The 22,868-nt window shown below is 37.5% G+C and overlaps 1 protein-coding gene across 5 annotated transcripts in view; it reads right to left on the reverse strand.

Moving 5' to 3' along the window:
- The window catches only part of DIAPH3 (diaphanous related formin 3), a 485,199-nt gene that overhangs the window by 336,329 nt on the left and 126,002 nt on the right, over positions 1-22,868 (reverse strand). For all 5 annotated transcript variants that reach the window (XM_081815005.1, XM_081815002.1, XM_081815001.1 and 2 more), the window contains 4 exons: positions 15,400-15,474; positions 15,244-15,313; positions 10,793-10,929; positions 8,641-8,750 (listed from right to left, as the gene is read on the reverse strand). In XM_081815005.1, coding sequence (XP_081671131.1) covers positions 8,641-8,750; positions 10,793-10,929; positions 15,244-15,313; positions 15,400-15,474 — 392 coding nt within the window. The remainder of the gene's footprint in view (positions 1-8,640; positions 8,751-10,792; positions 10,930-15,243; positions 15,314-15,399; positions 15,475-22,868) is intronic.

A 22,868-nucleotide genomic window follows, 5' to 3' on the forward strand; every position in this document is an offset into this window, starting at 1 on the left:
AGCATTTAAAGGGGTATAGAAAACAAAAAGAAAGAGAAGCAAATAAACTTGACTATATCTAAAAAGTCATTTAAACCTATGATTTGTTTCAATGTCATATTTCTCAATTATAGCCCAGTAACAAATTTCAAAGTATAGTGACTATAACTCCATTAAAGGTAATTTTTCCTACTTACTGAGACATAAGAAAATGTGACCCAATCAATTTTGCAAATATCTATTGTTACTGAACTCAATGAAATCCAGAAATTGAAGTTTTTTTGTTTTTAAGAAAAACTGTCTTTGTAGCAGCCACAGGAATGCAATTCTCAATCTCTAACTGCAGGGAATAAAAACAACCAACAGCCCAGCCCCAGCTGCTACCCTGGAAAATCCATCACAACAGGTGAGCTGAGGCCATACTCCCCACAGGTTTCTCCCAGCCAATGTCTGAACACAGCAAGAATACTAAAATGGGACACAAGGGGCTTTGGCTTGAGGATTCCCCAACAACCCTGCCAAGTTCTCCTGGAAGTATAGAGCAGCCCAAGACACTTCCCTCCCTTCACCATCCTTCCTTCTCTCCTCCACCTGGCATCAGGTCTGCAGTGAGCTGGACATCTCCCCACCTCCCCCCAGCCCTCTCCAGGCCCTCTCCCTAGTGCCATGCATACTAAATCTCTTGCTTCTCCAAAAGACCCAGATTAACACAGCCTTGGTCTACCAAACAAGTTTCAGCAAGAATATCATTTCCAAGTTGTCTGAGTCATAAGTATTATAAATGAATCTTCACATTCAACAGGACACTTTCACTTTTTCTTCCTGTTCTCTAAATGTGAGCACCTTATGCACTTCAATATGTAACCATGAGGTATTTAAGACCACGTGCATGCCAGGTGTCTGGATGTGTTTGAAATTTGATTTTCCTCTAATAACAGTTCTAGAGATACTAAAGACTTGGATTATATTTCTGCCTTTTGCCTCTCTGAAAAATACCTTCTAGGGTAGAGCAGTATCTCCCGTGAGAATCCTAGAAAGACTGTCCACTGACTCTTGTAAGGATATCACCTACCACCCTTGTCCTATGTCCCTTTAGTCAGTAATTAAGGTAGGGAAAATACTCTGTAGTATCATATGAACCAAAATGAATGAAGGTTTTATTCTATTCAATGTACATCAAGGTACAATGAATGTATAGGAGAAACACCAAGAGGATCAGACTGAAGGCAAGAGGCTGACAGGAGAAGGTTTGGTGGTCTCTTCCCCACCACTGGACGATTCACCGAGTCTCTTACATTTCTGTGTGCATTCCAAGTAGAGGCACTGGTGGGCCATCTTCTGGATGTTCTTTCCGAGGATGTATGAATAGCAAATAGGTAGGCGTGCTTCATGTCCAGTATAATAAAGATAATATCTCTTTGGAGCAAAAGGCAGACACAATTACGACCCACTATAAAGATTAAGGTTTTCTAAACTCAGAGTTTCTCTCCTATAGCACAAGATGGCCTCGCAAACAAACCAAAAGCAAGGACTGGCCTCAATTTTATCCTGAACTGAGAATCCTAAAGTTTATCAGCCAGCTGGGAAGCCACATTGAAAACACTATTACCAAGTAGCCACCTGTTTGATAAAGGTCCCAACTGGGGGACCCCAATAACTACAAATAATACTTTCCTTCCAGAAGCACCATGTAGACCTTCAAGACTATATATGTTATGAAGAAGCCAGATGTTAACTTGCTTATCTCTCCAAAAACACTGCCTTTCACCTCAGAGCTGATCCTAAGAGATATTCAAGCGTCTAAGCAAACACTAGACCTCAGACAGTCATGAAGGACTCTCCAAACTGAGGCTACCATTGGTCCTGCAGAAAAAAGTAACTATGTGTACCCTGCAGGCATTTATCCCTATGATGGAAGTCACCCAATTAGAAAAGGAGCTAAGATATCTGTCCCTGATTTTAGTTGAAGTTATCAATGATACCTCACTGGCCCTGGAAAGCATTCGGCTTCAACTCACTAGCCAGGGTTGTTGTGGATAAAAAAAAAAAAAAATTGCCCTAGATTTCCGTCTTGCTGAACCAGGGGAAGTCTGTGCAATCACTAATACATCATTCTGTACCTGACTACCCCAGGCAAAGTGGAAAGATCATTAGAAAAAATTAAGAATAAAGCCTTCTGGTGTTCTAAGTTAGACCCTGATGGTCTGTGGGATTTGTTCAACTGACTCCAGGAAGGCCTGGCTGGGGTCCATACTGCATGTTGGCCTCAACCTGCTGCTTGGAGTCTGGTGAACCAACAGCCTTAATTAAATACTGTGAGACAAACTGAACTGATTTCATCATCGCCTGCATTGATCAGAATTAAGTGCTGCCCGTGATGTAAGAGTTGAATTCCCTATATTCGGGGTTTCTCTCCTAAAACACAACCCACTGCAACTGGAAATTGGGGCTGATACAAAGCTGTCCTCAAACCACTACTGTTGCTGTGGATAGTGAAGTCCTTTGTTGTTGACCCAGGGATCCACGTCTTCCCACAGCACCCATAAACCTACGGCAGACTAACACGCTAATATACAAGTAATGTAAAAAGCACAGACCCTTCGTGTTCTTGACACTACCCCCCTTGAGTCCAAGAGGACTGAGAGGAAGACACCACTGGAAAAATGTAGCGTGCTGTCATCACACCTGAGTACAAATGCACAGAAAAGCAAACATCCACCCAAAAAACTCTAGGATTCCCACACTCTGATTCCTTTCCCGACAAAAATCTACCACAATTCAAACAGTCCCATGACCAACAGCAAGGGTTTGGACAAACTCTAGAATCTAGCTCATGTTTGATGCTCTAGCAAGGCTCTAAAAAGAGAAGGGACAAGACATACATAGGAAAGAAAAATGAAAGAAATGAAAATAACAGAGGAATTCAACACGTGGTTGAAACTAGAGATTGGCTCACTCACACTTCTTCCGACCCTCTTCTAGTAAGGAAGACTGAGCCAACATGAGGGGACGATCACACATCTCCAGACTGGGCCGCGCGAGGCAAGGTTTGCTGCTGCATCGCCCTGTGTCCTAGAGTGTCAGGTGCTGACCAGCATAGAACGTTGGGAGTGGCATGTCCTTAGAACATTCCCACATGTGGTGTGGCACTTCTACATTGGCCAACATCATCCACACAGAGTTCCCTGGGCCTGCCAAAAATTCTGTTAAGGACCCAGTACCACTTCCTGCTTCAATTACCCACAGTGGATTATGCTGCTTGAATCTGAAAACCCTTCTCTGATACACTTGAGAAAAGTAAAGTCTGATATTTATATGAGTACTTTCTTTCCTGACAGGTAAGACTGTCTAAGGCCTGAAAATAATTTTAAGTTATTTGTGGCATTCATTTTTTTCACTGTCTTACTATACCATATGAGTGGGAGGAATGAAAGGATGTTCAATTTTATCAGAAACATGGGCAGTCACATTATCTTATTATCAGACTCAAAAAAAAATCTAACAATCCTCCTTTAAAAACTACTTTGTTATAGTTTTCAATAAAAGAATGAGAATTTTTTTTATTTTACTCTCATTTTCTCCAATTTAAAAGCAATCGGTTCCTATTTTATTCAGCAATAAACAAGTTATATTTTTAATTTGGTGATTTGCTAATATAAACCAGACTAGTACATTCAATAAATGCAAATTATGTGGGTAATGGTATAAAATGGGCACTTAGAGCAATAGCTTTATGGGAAAATTGATAACCAGCTAGCTCTAAAATATACTTTACTTATAGAAAATTCAGAAACACCCAAAGAGGAAAGTATTTTTAGATATTACTAAAAGGTTGCTTGATCTTTTTAAAGGACATAGAGAACAACCAGCAGTCCCAGAAAAGACAATCTACTTACTTCCCCACACCCCCTAACTCCCTACATTAGCTATCTGGAAAACAGTACCTTCAATCCTAACTTAAGCTTTCCACCTGCTAGCTTAGGCTTAGTAATAATGAGAACCTTCCTTCAAGAGTAAAAACCCAGAACAAAAAGGTTGAGTAGGAAAATAAATTTAAAAAAAAATTTTCCCATCATTTATTCATAATCAAGAGTATAGAAATTTAATCTGAACTTATTTTAAAAAAATGAAAAAAAAATGCTAAAATGAACTTTCAGTTCATTTGAGCTGCCCAGTCTGTGGTACTTCGTTGTAGCAGCCCTAGCAAACCAACACAGAGAGGAAGTATCTGTGAAGGGTTCCCTAACGGTATGAGATTATCGAGGCAGGCACATTAGGGGGGGAAAGGTGTTCTTAGTAGAGAGAATAACACATGTAAAAATCAGCATGAGAGAGAGGGCATGAAACATTAAAAAAATCTGTGTCTGACTGGGGGGGGGACAGAATGGGGGGCAGGAGTAGCAGGACAAATCTGGAGCTCTAAGCAAGAATCCGGTATTAAAGGTAACAAGTGACTGGTTAAGAGGAACCGCTTTCTAGCAAGAGAAGAAAGAGCCCTACACTGTTGAAAATGACACACTGGCAAAGCTGAATTTCATCATTCTCTGCTCTCAATGAAAATTAAACTTTAAAAACTGTATCAAGAAATTTTAATGTTTCAAAAAATAACCGTAAAAGAAAATATAATTATTCACAACGAAGGCAATTAGTTTCATAAGAGCAAATATAATCAGCCACCTAGGTCTTGGTAAAATTTTTCAAGAATTGAGTCAAATGGTTGACTTCAACAACTATCCAAGCGAGATGTTGCTTGCTAGCTATGCCCCCACCCTTATTCCTTAACACTAAATATGGCAAACAAGCAGTCATTAAAAAAGAAATCATCTCCACCAATATTCACAGGTAGCATTATCCATAAAAGTCAAAAATTAGAAACAACCCACATTTCCACCAACATACAACTGATAAGCAATGTGGAATATCCATAGAATAGCCTAATATTTGGAGGGAAAAAAATGAAGTTGTGATACATATTTCAACATGAATGAACACTGAAAATATTAAGTGAGAGTACCAGTCAGAAAAGACCACATACTGTATGATTTTTATCAAAAATCCAGAATATGAAAATCTATAGAGACAGATTAACAGTTGTCTAGAGCTAGAGGGAATGAGGGTAAATCAAGGTGACGGTGAAGGGGTTGGGAGAGGGGATAAGGAGATTCTTTTATGGGTAATGAGAACATTCTTGGTTATGGAGAAGATTGCACAATTCTGATTATACAAAATACTGAACTGCCAACTTTCCATGGGTAACTTTTATGATACGTGAATTTTATCTCAATAAAACTTAAAAAAAAGGAATCCTTTCAAAATTACATCAATCTTTAAATATAGTTTAATTTCTTCAAGTCTTAGTGTCTTCTATAAACTAATAATCCATTCTCAATTTTTAAATGGCCATTCTCTTTCAGAGAATTTTATAGATATCTATTTTCCATATGGTAGCACCTTCAATAAACTGAGAGTAACTGCCCACAATAGAAATGGCTAAACATACCCAGGAATATTTTTGATACGTGTAGTTTGGCTTCAGGTTCATATGGTAATCAATTTTAATTCTACAAGATTAGACAAGTTTACCTCAATGTTTGATAGCCAAAAAAAATTTAATATGTAAGTTACCATGAATTTTAAGGTTGTGATAGTCACCTTTCAATTAATGAGTCAATCGTGTTATTTACCTAGATGAAACATGGCTTTGTTCTTAACAAGACATTCTTAACCCCTTTCCTCACAGCTTTAAAATGTTAAGTGACCATAATACTGCTGTAAACAAATTGGGACCCCACTTTTACCAGGATGTTTTTTTAACTCTTTATTCTTAGATAATTGTAGATATACAGAAAGTTGCAAAAAGGAAAAACGTACAGGTAGGTCCTAGGTACCCTTGGCAAAATTCTGCCCCATGGTATCATCTTGCATAATCGTAACGTAACACTAAAACCAGGAAATTGAAATTGGTACAATCCACAGAGCTTATTCAGATTTCAGCAGCCTTACACTCATTTGTGTGTCCAAGTAGCGTTCTATGCAATTTCATTGTATGTACAGATTCGCCACCGTGACCACAATCCAGACACAGAACTGTTGCACCACACACAACCCTCTGTTGTCATTTACTTATGGCCACACCTAACACTTTCCCAGACCCGATCCTAAATCTTTGGCAACCACTAAACTTCTCCATCTCTAAAACTTGGTTCTTTCAAGGCTACTATATAAATGGAATCATCCAGTTTGTAACCTTTAGGATTGGCATTTTTCAATCAAGGTAATTCCCTGGAGATTCATGTAAGTTGTTGTTATGTATCAATAGTTCATTCTTTTTCAATACTAAGTATTCCGTGGTATGGGTGTCCACAGTTTAACCATTCACCTATTGAACATCTGGATCGTTCCCAATTTGAGCCTATGACAAATCAAGCTGCTATAACAACTTGTGTATGGGTTTGTGTATGAACCTGTGTTTTACTCATCTGGGTTATGTTCACGAGTATAACTGCTGAGTTGTAGTTACATAACAATTTTAATATCAACACAGCTAAGGTTTTTGAAAAAGGAAGATCCCCTTCAATCCCCATTCTCCATTGACTTTGGTTTTAATTTAACAAAATTACTTTCTAAGGCTAGCATTTACTCAACGTTTATGGCAAATAAGCTAAGCATTTTAAATACATTCATATATGTAACCCCACATCAACAATGAGGTAGTGATAAATATTATCCTTCTCTTACAAGTGAGGGAACTGAAGCATAGACGTGGTCTGGGGCAGGATTCAGAGTCCCAGAGCCAGGATGCCAAGGGCTGGGGCTTAAATTCAAGCTGCTTGACTCACAAGTCTACTCCTTCTATCACAAGACACCACCCCTCCCACTCTAGGGACATGTGTGTTACTAGATCAAAAAGTACACATTAGTAGGGGCGCCTGCGCGGCTCAGCGTCTGCCTTCGGCTCAGGTCATGATCCCAGGGTTTTGGGATCGAGCCCCGCATCAGGCTCCCTGCTCCATGGGAAGCCTGCTTCTCCCTCTCCCTCTGCCCCTCAGCCCCTCCACCCCTTCAATTCCCAGCCCCCGTTCATACTTGCTTCCTCTCACTCTCAGGTAAATAAAACCTTTAAAAAAAAAAAGCATACATTAGCATAAAAAGTATTTAGAGGATAAAGTTTACATGTGACTATTACATTTCCTAAGTGAAATTTTAAGAATTGGACATGAACTCTAATATGCTACAAAAATGACCAAAATTAATCTGATAACCTAGTGCTATTTGCATAAATACTCTATGAGTAAAAGGTAACCTGGGTAGTAAAGGAAAATTCAGATAAAGTAAGTGTTCAGTTTTTCTCTACAAAGTTTCTTCTCGGTTTACTGTTCATTTTTAGGCTTGTGGTAAATAGGAGCTCTGGTGCCAGATGAGAAAGGAGGAGAAGGGAAATGAGAGCAGTAGTATATGATAAAAAAGACTCCAGAGCACACATCAAAAAACTGAAGGAGCGGGGTCCACATCAGAGGTGGACAACACATCCCAGACCCCTGTTCCAGCCTCTCTGACAAGCCCCGATGAGTCAGGAGAGGCTTTTTTCAAGAAGCTCTGGTAATGGGACCTAAGCAACAGGGACCATACACTCGAATCTCCAGGCCTGCTTCCAGCCCAGAGAAACAAATCATAACAGGGTTCCTCACTAGCCATTCACAAACACTATCAGGAAGGTCACCATCACAAATACCTTCATCAGAAATGCCACAGTAAATTTATTCATTTGACCATCCCTAAGATTTTCTGACTGTTCATCAAATACCATCTTTCCTTTTTTTTTAATTTAACATGGAGATTTGGTTTTTCTATTCCTACCCCAACAAGAAACAATACAAAGGCCAAGCTACACAGAGCTTTAAAATAAAATTTAAAACTGTAACTTTTTACTAATTAAGCGTGAAATAAATTTACTTTATAGCTATTCATACATCCTGGTTTTCAAATATTGCTGCACATTAGAATCATCTGAGAATCTTTAAAAATCCCAACAGCCAGGTCACACCAATTAAATTTTTAAAATACTGGGAGGTGGGAGTCAGGTATCAATTACTTCCTTAAAGATACTCAGATTATTAGCAATAATTTTAACAATAATGCCAGCAATAAAAAGAACTCTTTAAAAAAAAAAAAGGGAGAAATTAAATGAATATTAATTATGCAGCTTGGACATTATAATGGTTAAGTCTAAAAGTGACTTTCCAGGAGCACTTACATATTTAAATATCTTTGAAAATCTTAGTGTACCTTGGTCTCATTATTATTTATGGAAAGTCTTAACTTTTCCAATATAAAAACTAATAAATCAATGAAAAGCCATAATTCACTTAATTGCCCAAACTTCTTAAAATTTGTAGTAATCAACTGAGACTAACCAAGAATAAACAATTTATGGACTATGATTATATATATTTTACAGAGATCTCTAGTAAGTCAGCTTCTAGGAAAGTAACCTAAGGAAATAATAATAGGTATCCGCCAAGTTACATCTGTAAGATACATTAATAGAATTCTCTACATTATTTGAAATATTATAAAATATTAGACATGCAGGGTTTCATACTTGAATATAAGCCAGTGAGCAAACAGATACAAAACAGTATGTAGGGTTATGCATGAAACCTACTTGCAATTGAACTGAATCGTGCTGGAGACCTTCCACAATAGGTGAAAATCTGTCAATTTTTCTTTCTTCTCCAGCTGATGTTAAAGCTTCTAAAACCTCTTCAAGGCTATCAGAAATTTTGAAATTAATTAAATTGCAAACAGCAAATAATCCCAATGCCTTAAGACAACTGCTTGATCTACGCAACTCCAGAATCACTACTCTTAAGCAAGCAGCAACATTTTCAAAGCTAAGTACATAGCATTTATCAAGTACTAGCTACATGTTTTTACTCATTTATTCCTAATAACCCTATGATGAGGGTTATTTATTGAACACTTATAAAGTGCTTTCTACACATCAGGCACTATTTAAACCAGTTTACAAATATTAACTCTTTTTAATGTATATAGTTCTATGAAGTAGATTTTATTATCCCTTATTATAGATTAGGAAACAGAGGGGAAAGATAAGCAATTTGTCTGAGGCCTCACATCTCCTAAATGGAGCAGGGATCTGAAATCAGTCTGTGTGGTGAGCACCATCTCGGCGTTCTTAACCACTACACTCTCCTTCCTTTTGAGTATAAATGAAGTCTGGTAGCCAAAGGATTTACAGTCAAACATAAAAAATAATAGTTACACAAGAACTACACTTGCTACTCCTTTAAAGAACAGTGTTAACACGACCTAGCATATTGTAGAAACTCACTTCGTAGACACAGACATGTAGTCCGTAAACATTATCTACATCATTTTGATAACCTATGATGAAGTCAAGAAATAATAAATAGGGAAGTGGGGGAGGAAGAAGGTGGGGGAAAAAAAAAGGAAAAAGAGAGGGTAAAGAAAAGAGGGAAAGGAGAGGGACAAGAAGAGGGAAAGGAAAGGAGAAGGTGGTAAGGAAGGAAGAGGGAGAGGAAAAAGAAACAAGAAATGCGAGGGGAAAGAGGGAGGGGGAGGAAGATGGAAGAGGAGGAGAGAAAGGCGCAGGGGGAGCACAAGGAGCATCCTATGTGTCATCATTAAATAAACTCTACAATAAAATGAATAGGGTCTTTTGAAAATGGGAGAGCTAGTGCGGAGACTGTGCGCCTGGCTTTGCGCGCTGGGGCAGCCGCGGGGGACGGCCTCGTCCACGGATGCGCATGCGCGCTGCAGCTGTGCAGCCGGAGGGCAAGGCACGAGTAGGGCCTGCAGACTCTCCAGCGAGTCCACACTGGGCAGCCCAACACTCTCAGCCCTGGTGGGATCACCACCAGGGCAATTTTCAAATGCGTGCGGGAGGTTCCGCTCACAGGCCTCTGCCTAGCCTTTATGAAAGGGCTATTTCTCTTTGTTCTATTAGTTGTTCCGTTTTTTCTATCTTTATCCTTTTGTTTTTTGTTTTGTTTTGTTTCAAGTTTTTAAATTCTATTAGTTAACATACAGCGTAATATCGGTTTCAGGAGAATGTAGTGATTCATCGCTTACATGTAACACCCAGTGTTCATCACAAGTACCCTTATCTTTAGCCTTTTTAAAAGGCATTTTAAATAATTTTTAAATGCTTCCTGTAATAAGTACCCCAACCTTTAAAGAAAAAAAAGGTTTATCTTTATAGTTATCTTTTAATATGTATGTAACGGTCTTTTAGTTATAACCGTAACATTTGCGGATAATGTCTTTAAAGTTTAAAACTTCAGGATGTACATTATGGCCAAAGACTATGTACCTTCAACCAGTAAAGTACTACTATTTCATATAACACTTTGCAAATCTGCCTTACAAAGAGATTTCCAAATAGTATGATGTATGATTTTATAAGGGAATATACATGAGTTTGAATTAACTATCTGGAAAACAAAAATACATTAGAAACAGAATCCATTTGTACTTTTTTTTAAGTCTTCACTGAGAATTTTTATTTACAGTTTGAATTCAGTACAGTTTAAAATAAATATGATGAAGAAATCAGTTTTTCATAGAAACATGTTAACCTATAACTATTATATTGACCAAGAAATCATTATTACTCAAACATTTCTGTTTGGCCAATTATGAATCTAAATCAGCTGCTTAAGTAGTATTCACTTATTAACAGTAAATTCCAGTCTAAAATAGAATAGGAACATTAAGTAAATCAAATTATACTGTTACATAATTAGAGAACTGAGTTGAGAAGACTTACATGCTTTCTTCTCCTACAATGCACACCGCAGACAGGAGTTTCACCACATCTGTCATCATACTTGGGTGCTCGGGATCGATGGCTTTGGCTAATAAAGAAAGACTCCTCTCTTCACTCATAATTCTTTCCAAGCCATACTGTAACATTTTGGAAATAAGAGGTTAAATGATAGCCATTTATTGGAAAAAACAGCACCCTAAAGGAAACGTATTTAAAAAGTTGATAGGATAATATATTTTTACAGGAATATCTAATATTTTACAGGAATATCTAACATTCTTAAAAAAATTTTTTTAAATAAAAATTATAGCAGTATTCACATCAAGAAGTAGGAGAGTCAACCAAATATAAGTAACTTCTCAAAGGTGATTTTACAATGGTAGGACCGATAATTATCAAGGTAGATAAGTAACCACCTGGAGAAAGGGAGAAGCAGTGAGGAAAATTGAGATTTCCCAACAGGAACACACAAAATGAACAGTCCATTTTTCAATCAGATGCTGAGGGTGAGCAGCTTTGCAGGAAAGGAAGGTGGGTAAGGGATACACTATCACCAGTAAACATACAGATCAACTCTCTCCCACAGAAACAGAATGAGAACCACAGGGGCAATATCAAGTCCCCAAGCAAAAAGCAAAATTTTAATGAAATTAATCCAATATATCTAAAATACAATTGTTTCAACATACTCAATATAAAACATCTGTTCGTGAGCTATTTTACCTTTTTTTTTCCTTCCTAAGTATTCAAAATCCAGTGTCTATTTTCTATGTACACCACATCTGCATTCAGACAAGCCACATTTCGGGTGTTCGACAGCCACATGTGGTGACCACATAACACGGTGCAGACCTAAAGACTAACACGGAGTTCCTCTGATGGGCACAAGGTGAAAGATGACCTGGGCACATACCATGTAGAAACTGCCATGAGGAGCATAGGTATTCTAATCAGAATGGTATTTTATCATCAGAAAGACAATGCAGTTGTAAACACATTATATAAATGGGATGATGCTGGATAAGGATAAAGTTTGTTTGCTACTGCTAGGATGTCACATCCAATTAGAAGATAAGGAGTCATGTTAATGACTTCGTGTTTTGATTTAAGGATGTATACATCTCTTAGGGCCCACTTACAATCTATGGAAGATAAGTATCAGATAACAGAGAATAAATAGAAGCAATAAAACGATACGATTTATCTTCCATGCATCCCAGAGGATCCCTCTAAGGAGTGAGAAATTGGTTGATCAGAATTACTACTGAGCACCAAAAAGGACCTTAATCCCAGTTACAGACCTGGGAACTATGGCTTAACTCAAAATTAACACGAGATGTAAGTATCAAAGTTAAACCTATAGCAAGCTTAGACCCAAATGCTGTGAGTAGTATGAAGTCTTATTTATAATTTTCCTATCTCGCCGATGCCATCTACAGAAAGAAGCCGTTACACTGTGCGGAAACACCGCATTTGCTTTAAACCACTATCTAAGGAACACAGGTACAAAGGCAGCAGCACAGGCAGGAGGGCCAAGGGCCCCAGGATATGCCCTCTGGAGAGACTTCTTCCTCTTCTTGGTGATAGGGGAAAGTTTACAAACAGCGAAACCAGCCAGGCAATGATCGCTTTTGTGATGCCCTGGGCTGTCTCATAACTGGAAACAAAGAAAGAGAAAGCAGGCATGGGGCCAAGGACCACAATATTCTTTAATAATTATTCCAGGGAATTGTCAGAAGCTTATAAAGTACCACTTAGATCCAATTCAAAGAGTCAATTAATCAATGATTACCAAGTACCAAAGGGCTGGCTCTGTCCTAAGAAACCTGAGGACCGAGTAAAGCACTTCCCCCTTCATTTCCCACCCACCCGGACATCCTTAACCAATGCTTGCACCTCCGGAATCAGAATCCTGTGGCTCTTCCAACCACTCAAGGCAAGGCACAAAATTTCCTCCAGGTGAAACTACCTACCTTCTCTGGAAGCCCTCCAGCTCTAACCCATTAACAATGGGGAGAGCAGAATATGAGCATTCTCAGATTTCAGTTTTGACTAGCACCCCCTAACCTCCAAAAGCTCCATCATCGGCAGTATTCTGACTTTGCTAACATAACCACAAGTAGTGCTCATTTTAAGGCTGGAATGAGGCCAGCTTACCACTACTGAGTACCTAGAACTACAGACAGAATTGCTGCCTGCTTGAATAAAATTACTCTTGTTCAGTTATTTTTAAAAAAGCAAAACTAAACAAAAACTGTGGACTCCGAGAGAAATAATCAACTTACCAGTGCTAGCATCTAAAGTGCATTAAATGAAGCCTGTTATAAGGTTAGAGGCAGTGACAAATTTTGGAAGGTCTAAGGATGTCTCTCTACTGAATGCCAAGGACCCACCCTGGTTTATATGAAAACTCATGTGTTCTAAACCGAAGACTAAAGCCAGGTTCCATTTGCATTCTATTCAGACCTATTATTACCTAACAGATGGAATTTTAAGCCACTGTGAAAGTGTTAGGTGGGAGAAGGGGAAGACCCTAATCCCCATGTAGGATGCTCAACAAGACATGAATACTGATGCTGAGTAACTCCCTATGGTGAGTTCATCCCAGGAGCAAAGAGAACACTGGTACTGGTAAGGGGGCTGGCTTCAGGAGCAAAGCACCTTTGCTGCGGGTGCACATCTTAAAGCAACACAAAAAGTTAACTGACCAAAATGAAGCCCTTGTTCTAATTATCTTTTAATTCAAATATATTTAACTCCTCATCCTTTTGTTCCCCCCGATATCCAAAGTCTTCTTCCATTTAGAAATTTAGTCCAGTTTATTATATGAAATTCACTTTCACCTGTTACCAGACTTGCTCCTTATATTAATAACTAAATACTAGTACCTAATAAGGTACCACTGTTCTCTTAAAACCTGCATTTTTTCATCATTCAATGAACTCCTATAAATACTGCACAGTGAGATAAATGAAAAATTATCAACCAATCTTGGGGGGGGTCTTTACTGAAAAATTATTTCATATATTATTAATTTTAGAATTCAGACATTATAATACTCATTCCAATTATCAGCAACTTTTTATTTGTACTAGCACAATCAACACAAACGACAATATATTCTAGTTCCACAGATACAAACTATAAGCAAAAGCAGTCTATTATAAGAGAACACACTACATCAATCAGAACCTAAATATATAAGGTTTACTTGCTCTCCAATTCAGTTTCAAACCAAGCAGGAATATTATCCTCTATATACCACCTCACCTCACTTAAATTATGGTATTCTCAAATTCAAAGAATGATCCACAAGATCATTTGCGATACCTAAAATCTCATTCTTACACAACAGTGAGTACAAATCTAGAATATATTTGAATATATAACAACATAGAGTGGATTTCTACATCAGATAGTCTCCTTGAAAATCTTATCTGATTAGAGAAGGCAGGGAGGTAAAAAATATTTCATTGGTTAAAAACAAAATAAGACAAAAATAATCAGAAAATACAAGTTTTTGCTACATTTAGTAAAAAGAAATATGTTAATAACTTAAGTACCAGTACTTAAGTGTGTAGTCCTCGAAAGGACTTTTAAAGGACTTTCACATTTTAAAAATGTGAAAATATTAAAAATTAAAATTAATCAGAAATATAGTTTTGCTCTAAAACACAAATCATCCTAACACCACAGGTAAATTCCTCCCTGCTGTCTAATGGCAACTAAAACACCTATCATTACTGCACCCATCATGAGGCAGATATGTTTAGATGTTGAAGCTAAAGACATAGCATGGGATAGAGCTAATTTCTGTAATTAACAGTACCAATTCTATTTAAAAAGGAAACACTGTCAGATACATCTAACTTCAGTTAGGATTTTCAGTATTTCTCTCTTCTAACATATCCTCTTCAAATATGAAAGCTCTGCAGACCCGCCCTATTACCTTTCGTCTCAATATTACTTACATTAAGCATCACTGCTCCATTTCTGGGAGCTGTTCCCTATCGGTTCATGTTAATTTCATTGCAGATTTAAGTTCCTCAACTATGAAAACTGTCTTTCCAACTTGATTCTTTGGTGATAAGTATTACCGCAGACCACGTTTAATTATCATGTATGATTTTAAAACTTATTCGTGCTATTCCTTGTGAAGGAAGGGAAGAAGAGAAAGGGGACCAAAAATAGAGTAGAAAGAGAGGATTAATGTGCACATGACAATTTAAGCATCAGGAGAGGATCCATTCAATTCCCAAGTTTTTCCTGTTGAGAGATGGTTGATTTGATAAAAAATTAGAAATCAATGCAATTCAATATTTTTTCCTTTATGTACTCAACAGCTTATCAAAGCAGTACATCTCTTTAGTTCAAATTCTGTAATATACAACTATTTTATAAAAATTCTCTAAGAACTGGTGAAGAATAAATATAATTACCTATGTACATACCTGTGTATTCATCAAAGCCTTTAAACACTGTATGACTTTATGCTGATTCTTCTTTACAATTTTTTCTTGTCTGTATTGGCATAAAACACATCAGTATTGGAATTATAATTGGACATGCAAATGTAGCTTAATTGAAAATAAAAACAATATACTTACATTTTGCCACTAATCAGTCTTTCCAAAATGTCCAGTAATAGTCCAAGCCCCTCGCGTCCAAAGCTCTCCACCCAACTGATAAACAGGAAAAAAAAAAAAAAAAAAAGGCAATTATACATGGTCAGTATCCTAGTTTGGAATATCACAATAATGCTATATAATCAGAAATATTTTATTTTTTTTACTTATTTATTTAACAGAGATAGAGAGCACAAGTAGGCAGAGTGGCAGACAGAGGGAGAGGGAGAAGCAGACTCCCCGCGGAGCAGGGAGCCCGATGCGGGACTCGATCCAGGGACTCCAGGATCGTGACCTGAGCGGAAGGCAGACGCTTAACCGACTGAGCCACCCAGGCACCCCTACTCTTGTCATGTTCTAATCATAAATACAAGAATAACACCAGGTGCAAAATCAATCGATTCATCTTGTGAAAGGAGGAGTAGTGATGAGAGCTGACTATGCCCATCGCTTCCATTCTGTATCCAGTGACATAGTGTGAGTAGATAAAGTCTGCCGTGTTGTAAGTACTACACCACAGAAATCACCGAATGCTGCCAACGAGAGCATCTCCCCCCACCCAGAAAGCTGGCTGTTAAACATGTACCAGCCTCACTTGAGAATTTCCTAAGAACAGAAATCAGGCAAGATTTAAAGAGGGAAAACTCAGGGATGCCTGGGTGGCTCAGTCAGCAAAGCATCTGCCTCCGGCTCAGGTCATGATCCCAGGGACCTGGGATCAATGCCCACATCGGGCTCCTTGCTCAGCAGGGAGTCAGCTTCTCCCTCTGCCAGTCTCTCCCCCTGCTTTTGCGTGCACACGCTCTGACAAAAAAATCTTAAAAATTTTTTTTTTAATTAAAAAGAAAAGAGGGAAGACTCAGATCTACAAAAAGGTTGCTGGAAAAAATTCATCAAGTTATCAAAAGAGAGGTCTTAGGAAAATTTCTCAAACCACTGTCATGCATTCTACAAATGCTAATTTCCCAAGTTTCAAAATTCAATTTTTTTTTAAAAAGAGCTTGTTATTTTTAAATGAATATATTCATCTTGACCAAGCCACCTCTTTTCATAAACCCATTGGTATAATCAGTACTGTAATATAATTAGAACATCACTGCCAATATTCAACAGCTCACCTTAATTATAGAAAAACTACCTTAATGGATATTAATACATTTTTTCAGTAGCAATTTAGAAAGCCCTGAACAATAAAGAATATATTCGGTCTCCAAAAAAGAGGGAGGAAGGAAAAGATAGGATATATAACTGTTTATTTCTTTGTATATATATATATTTGTAAGTATGATTTTGTGTGTAACCTTTGAAAAATGGAACTTTAAGGGCAAAATTTCATCTAATAATTAAAAGCAGTTCTTAAATATGAAGAACATGTTTTAAGTCACATACCAGTATATAATACCATTTTCTTACTTAAGACACAATAGAACATTTCCCATGACAATAAAAACCAAATTTTTAAATGAAAAAATAAAAATATTCTTTAAAAAAATTAATCTTCATTTGTACGCTTGTGAATACAGCTTACCTATAAATGTTCAGAATCTGATTTCCCCACCAAAAAAGAAAAAAAAATGCAATTTGCCGTTTAGATTGGCAGACTCTTGTCAACTATTTTACTCATCTCTTCCCTGTCCTGTGAAAGCCAGAGAGTAACTAATTCAAGAAGTCAAGCAATAAACACACTGATTCTCTCCTATAAAGGAAAAGTCTAAAGATCACTATTATAGTGAAGGTGAGATAAACAACTTAAATAGAAGTCAGTGTTTTGAAACCAGGATGCTACTTCAAAAGTGATGAGTTTACTTTCCACTATCAGCAACACACAGGTTACCTGAAGGCATTTCAAATCTCTTTCATATTTCATGGAAACACCTACAGCATCCGCTCGTTTACCTTGTTGACATCCTATTCCGTATTTATTCTTATTTCAAATGAAACAGGGAAGCTTGAAATCAAACACATAAAGAGTAATTTGAGAGTGGTGCCTGGGTGACTCAGTCAGATAAGCATCCAACTCTTGATTTCAGCTCAGATCATGATCTCAGGGTCGTGAGATCGAGCCCTGTGTCAGGCTCTGCACAGAGTCTGCTTGAGATACTCTCTCCCTCTCCCTCTGCCCTTTCCCCTGCTCTCTCTCTCTCTCCCTAAATGGATAAATAAGATCTTTAAAAAAAAAAAAAAAAGGTAATTTTAGAGTGTTACTTGGGTTGACACTGAGATACGTGGACAGAATCTGTTCATCAGGCCCCCCTGAGTTAGTACACCAGAGCAGGACTCCAGTATTTCGTTTGAAGTGAATTTTTAACAATCTCTATATACCAAGTATATCCAGAAAGGTATTCTAAAGCTTATAGGATTTAGGATTATTCATACTGCTATCTCCTTCAATCACTGTGGAAAATATTCCTAAAACTGCCTTATACCAAAATTATGTGACTATAACAAAATCTGCTTCACTTAATATGCTTATGTTGGAGCCCACTATAAAATTTAGGAAGCCTATCAAACCAAATAAATCAAGTCAAGTCTTGTGGTCTGAGTAATAGAACATATCTGTTTTTTTAACACCCCGAATATTACAATTATAACCAGAATAGTGGAACCCACACTCAAATCAACTATTTCTGGACCTACCCAAGAACTCATCTGCACTATAGACTGTGAGTCATTAAAATAAAGCCTACATCCACTCGTGCATATTACATATAAACTAATTCTCTATAAAACAAACTTAACAAATTAAATGTAGAGAGGCATTATGCCAAATTACTTTATACTACAATCTTTTAACTCATGGTAGGAATTAATTTCTCAATAAAATCAGAGAGAATGGTAACAACCTAATGAAAGTCAGACTATACATTTCATAAAACATCAAAAACAAGCAAAGTAAGACAGGGCACAGCAGAGGAAGCAAAGATGCTTGAGAAGACACACTGTAATATTTAAACATAAAAAGCTGGTAAAAGTACTTATGAAAAGTAATATTAAAACACAAATTAGATATGCATAAAAAGGCTCCCTGTTCTCTTAGAAATCTGCAAGGCCAGCACAGAGTTGTACTAACAAGTTGTCACTCACAAACCCATTCTCTCAAAACCTTGGCCCCCACCCTTACTATTTTGGGCAATATTGTTTTTAAAACAAGTGACCAATATTACTTATTTTTTCTGGAAAAGATGTTCAAGATAAAAAGTGATATTGAGTAGGTAGGTCTGTGGTACTGACAGAGGTTCTTTGAAATCCGTAGCTTCTTACAAAAGTAAAAAATTTCTCATCATCAACCTAAGAAGCAACCTGGAGAAAAAATTATCAACTGATCTATAAATGATCAATCTTCAGAAAACAAAATCTGTTCTATTTATTCTGTGCCTGTCAGCACAGTACCATCAGGCATTATGTGGTTTAACTACAAACTGCATTCATGGATGAATGAGCACTGTGCAAATGTTTCTTCTTCATGAATAGAAATGACATAGAGATTAGTATGTCATTTGTATTGGGGGAAAAAATCGCTTTAAAACAGCAAAAAGTAATGTGCTAAGTACTAATTTAACACAAAATCTACCTCTTAAAATTCTGTAACAGGAAATATCAAACTCTTCTTTTAATTGCTTAAAAAAAAAAAAAAAAACTTCTAAGTATATTGCCATTTAGCACTTCCTAGCAGGGGGCTCAATGCAGGAGCAAAGAAGAGGTGAAGAGGTAACAGAAGGGGAGGAAAAAAAAAAAAAAAAAGGAGAGCAGGTCTCTAGGATTAAATGTTCAAACCATCTTTAAATAAATGTTCAAAGCATCTTAGGCTTTGAAATTCAGTTATTCCTTCCTCAGGATGAAATCAAAGGTATGCAAAGTGGTTTCCTAGATATTGTGGGCTTTATGAAGCAAATACAGTCACCTCACTGAGCAGAAAGAGGCAATAATCAGGTCTCAGATTTGCTTCCTGGCCAAAGGAACACTACCCCTGTAGGTTTCTCACGGACTACAGTTACCCTCTCTCCTCCCAAATATGCTCCAAGGAAGAGAAAGACAAATGCATCAGAGACCGTCAGAGCTGGAATAAACCTAACACATCCTAAGGGCAACCTGACCAGTTACATATACGTACAGGACAGGGACCATTTCTGATTTGTCTTTAAATTCCCTAGCACCTGGAACAGACTAAGCACTCAATAATGGTTTGAAAACCGAATCTCCTTCCATTTCTATATATAAGGAAAAGAACACACACAGAGAGGTTAAGGTCACTTAGAAATAGCATCCAGGTCTGCTGGTGCCAGGCTCACAGCCTCACTTTCTAGATGTAGAGAAAGGGACAAAGCAGTGACACCCCCTCTGCATTATCACTGAGCCTGTCTCAACCTTCATGCCAAAAACATCAATTCTGATTTCAGAACAGGTACTTATCCAGACTGAACCAAGGATGAGGAATCTAGAGTCCCTGTCCTTATCGCACTTTAGGACTTGATTGACTGCAGCTCAAAGGGTGATGTTTCATTACTACTAAAACAAGTGTTCATTAATGAAGTCACTCAGCCTTTAGGAAGGGCTCACTGTGTGCTCGAGACTGCAGTAGGTATGACAAATACAAAACTGAATAAAACATGTTCTATGTCCTTGAAAGGATCACAGACTAGTGGCTGAAACAAATGTTGAGCTAAATTCTCTCCCTAATGTAATAAGTGTTATAATCGTGGCGCTAAGGGAACAGAAGGATCTACCTCTCCCAGGAACAAAGCCACCGAGGTCTGACCTGAGTCTTGAAGGGTAAGTCAGAGAAAGAGCAGTTTCTGAGGCGGAGGAAAACCATGCAAACATATTAAATATGAAAGACGTGCCTGAGCTGACTACCAGAGGTGGCTGTATCAGATAAAACCAAAAAGGTAGGAAAGAGCTTCTGAAAAAAATTCTATACGATGTCATGGGCAATGGGAAACCATTAGGCCTATGTGGTAGGCAGAGTAATCCTACCCCTGCCCCCAGAAAGATGGCTATGGCCTAACACCAGAAGCTATGGTTATCGGATATCGCAAAAGAGGAAATAAAAAAGGAAATTGAGGTTACTAATCAGAATATTTTAAAAGAGAGATTATCCTAAATTAGCCAGGTGAATCCAATCTAATTACCTAGTTCATTGAAGTTGAAAGCATTTCCCAATGAGATCAAAGAGACAAAACGGAGGAAAGAAGAGAGCTGTAAAAGCATGAAAAGGACTCAACCTGCCTTTACAGGTTTAAACACTGCGGAAGGGGAATAGGAGCCAAGGAACGTGGCGGGGGGGGGGGGGGTGCCGAACTCTCAAGCTGAGACAACCCTGACATGACAGCCACCAAGAAAAAAGGGGATGTCAGTCTCACAACTGCAAGGAATTGAATTTGGCCAATAACCCAAACAATCAAGCAAACATCAAGAACACAAGATCTCTTCTCATTTATTCAGAACTTCAATTCTCTTCATTATGATTTTGTAGTTTTCACCATAAGTCCTCTATGTGATTTGTTAGATTTATACCCAGTTTTGTTTTTTTTTCATTTCTCCCCACCCCCACCCCCGCCCCGGAGTGGTGTTAGGGGAAAGCAATAGCAAATGGAGTTCTCCAGAAGTTCATTGCTAGTAAAAGAAATATATTTTTTTCAGGTGAAAAACATAAATTTCCTAATATTTAAGTATACAGTACAGTATTGTCAACTGTATGTACACTGTTGTACAAATCTCAAACTTTTGCATCTTGCAAAATACAATTGTTTTTTCATCTTGAATCCTGCACTGTTGCTCAACTTACTGATTAGTTCTAGTTTTTGCAGATTCTTTCAACTTTTCTATGTAAACAACCATGTCATCTACAAATAGGGACAATTAATTTTCCTTCCTTTCTGATTTATAGGTTTTTGTTCATTTTGTTTGCGCCTCATTGCTTTGGCTAGAACTTCCAGCACTGTGTTAAACAAGAGGGGCAAGAACAAACATCCTTACCTTGTTCCCAGCCTGAGGGGGGAAATGTTGAGACTTTCACATTTAATGTTAGCTTTATAATTTTTGTAGATTCATGTTATCAAGTGGAGAAAGTATTCCTCTCTGCTAGTTTCCTAGAGTAACTATAACAAAGCACCACAAAGTAGAGAACTTAAAAGAGAAGTTCGTTCTCATAGTTCTGGAGGCTAGAAGCCGAAGTCAGCAGGGCCAGGCCCCCTCTACGACTATGGGTAGAATCCTTCCTTGACTTTTCCTAGGTTCTGGGGATAATGGCTAATCCAGGATTTCCATACCTCTCACCACATGGCACTTTGTCTCTCTCTTCTTAAAAGGACATAAATCAGATTAAGAGCCTACTCTATTCCTTTATGACCTCATCTTATTACAACTATAATGACCCAGTTTTCAAATAAGGTCACATTCTAAGGCATCGGGGCTTAAAAACCTTTTTCTGGGGGGACACAACTCAATCCATAACGTTTCTATTTTTCCCAGAGTTTTTATCAGGAATAAGTGCTCAGTTTTATCAAACCTTTGTCTACATCTATTGATATATTTTTCTTCTTTAGCCTTGTTGATAAAGTGCATTACGATGAAGATTTTCATGCCTACATTCATGATAGACATTAGTCTGTAAATCTGGGGCTTGGGGTTTTGTTATTGTCTTTATTTGGTTTTCTTAGCAGTACCAGCTTCATAGAGTTATTCCTTGCTCTTGTATTTTCTGGGTGAGATTGTGTAGAATTGATATTAATTTTTCCTCAAATTTTGGTAGAATTCTCCAGGGAAGTCCTCTGTACTTAATTTCATTTCCTTAATAGAGGACAATTCAAATTTTCTTTTTCATATTGGGTGTATTGTAGTACTTTGCTTTTTGAAGAACTGGTCTTTCAAATAAGTTGTCCCATTTGTGTTAAAGTTTGTAGTAAGCCTTACTACCCTGGTAACACAGGGTCTGCAGTGATACTCCATTTTATTGCTGATCCTGGCAATTTGCCTATTTTTTCATCAATAGAGGTTTAACAGTTTTATTCATCTTCCCAAAGAACTACAACCTTGTTCCATTGATTTCCTCTATTGTTACTGTTGCAAATTTAATTGATTTCTACTCTTTATTATTTCCTATTTGTTTTCGATTTTGGTTTTTGTTTTTGTTTTTTTTTAGATTAAGGGTTAACTAAAATTATTGACTTGAGCCCGTTTTCTCCTTCTCTACCTAATGTAGGTATTCAGCCCCACAGATTTCCCTCCCAGTACTACTTTATATGTGTGCCACAAGTTCTGAAAGGTTGCATTTTCATTAACTTCAGTGTATTTTTTTTTTTATTTCCCTTGAGACTTTTTCTTTGACTCAAGGATTACATACAAGTGTGTTATCTACTTTCCAAATGTTTGGATATCTTCCTGTTATCTTTTTGTTATTGATTTCTAGTTTGAGTCTTTTGGTGGAAGAACACATTTGGTAGGATTTCAAT

This window comes from Leptonychotes weddellii, chromosome 3, assembly GCF_054177405.1.
Source record: "Leptonychotes weddellii isolate Sample4059 chromosome 3, ASM5417740v2, whole genome shotgun sequence".
Classification (NCBI taxonomy): Eukaryota; Metazoa; Chordata; class Mammalia; order Carnivora; family Phocidae; genus Leptonychotes; species Leptonychotes weddellii.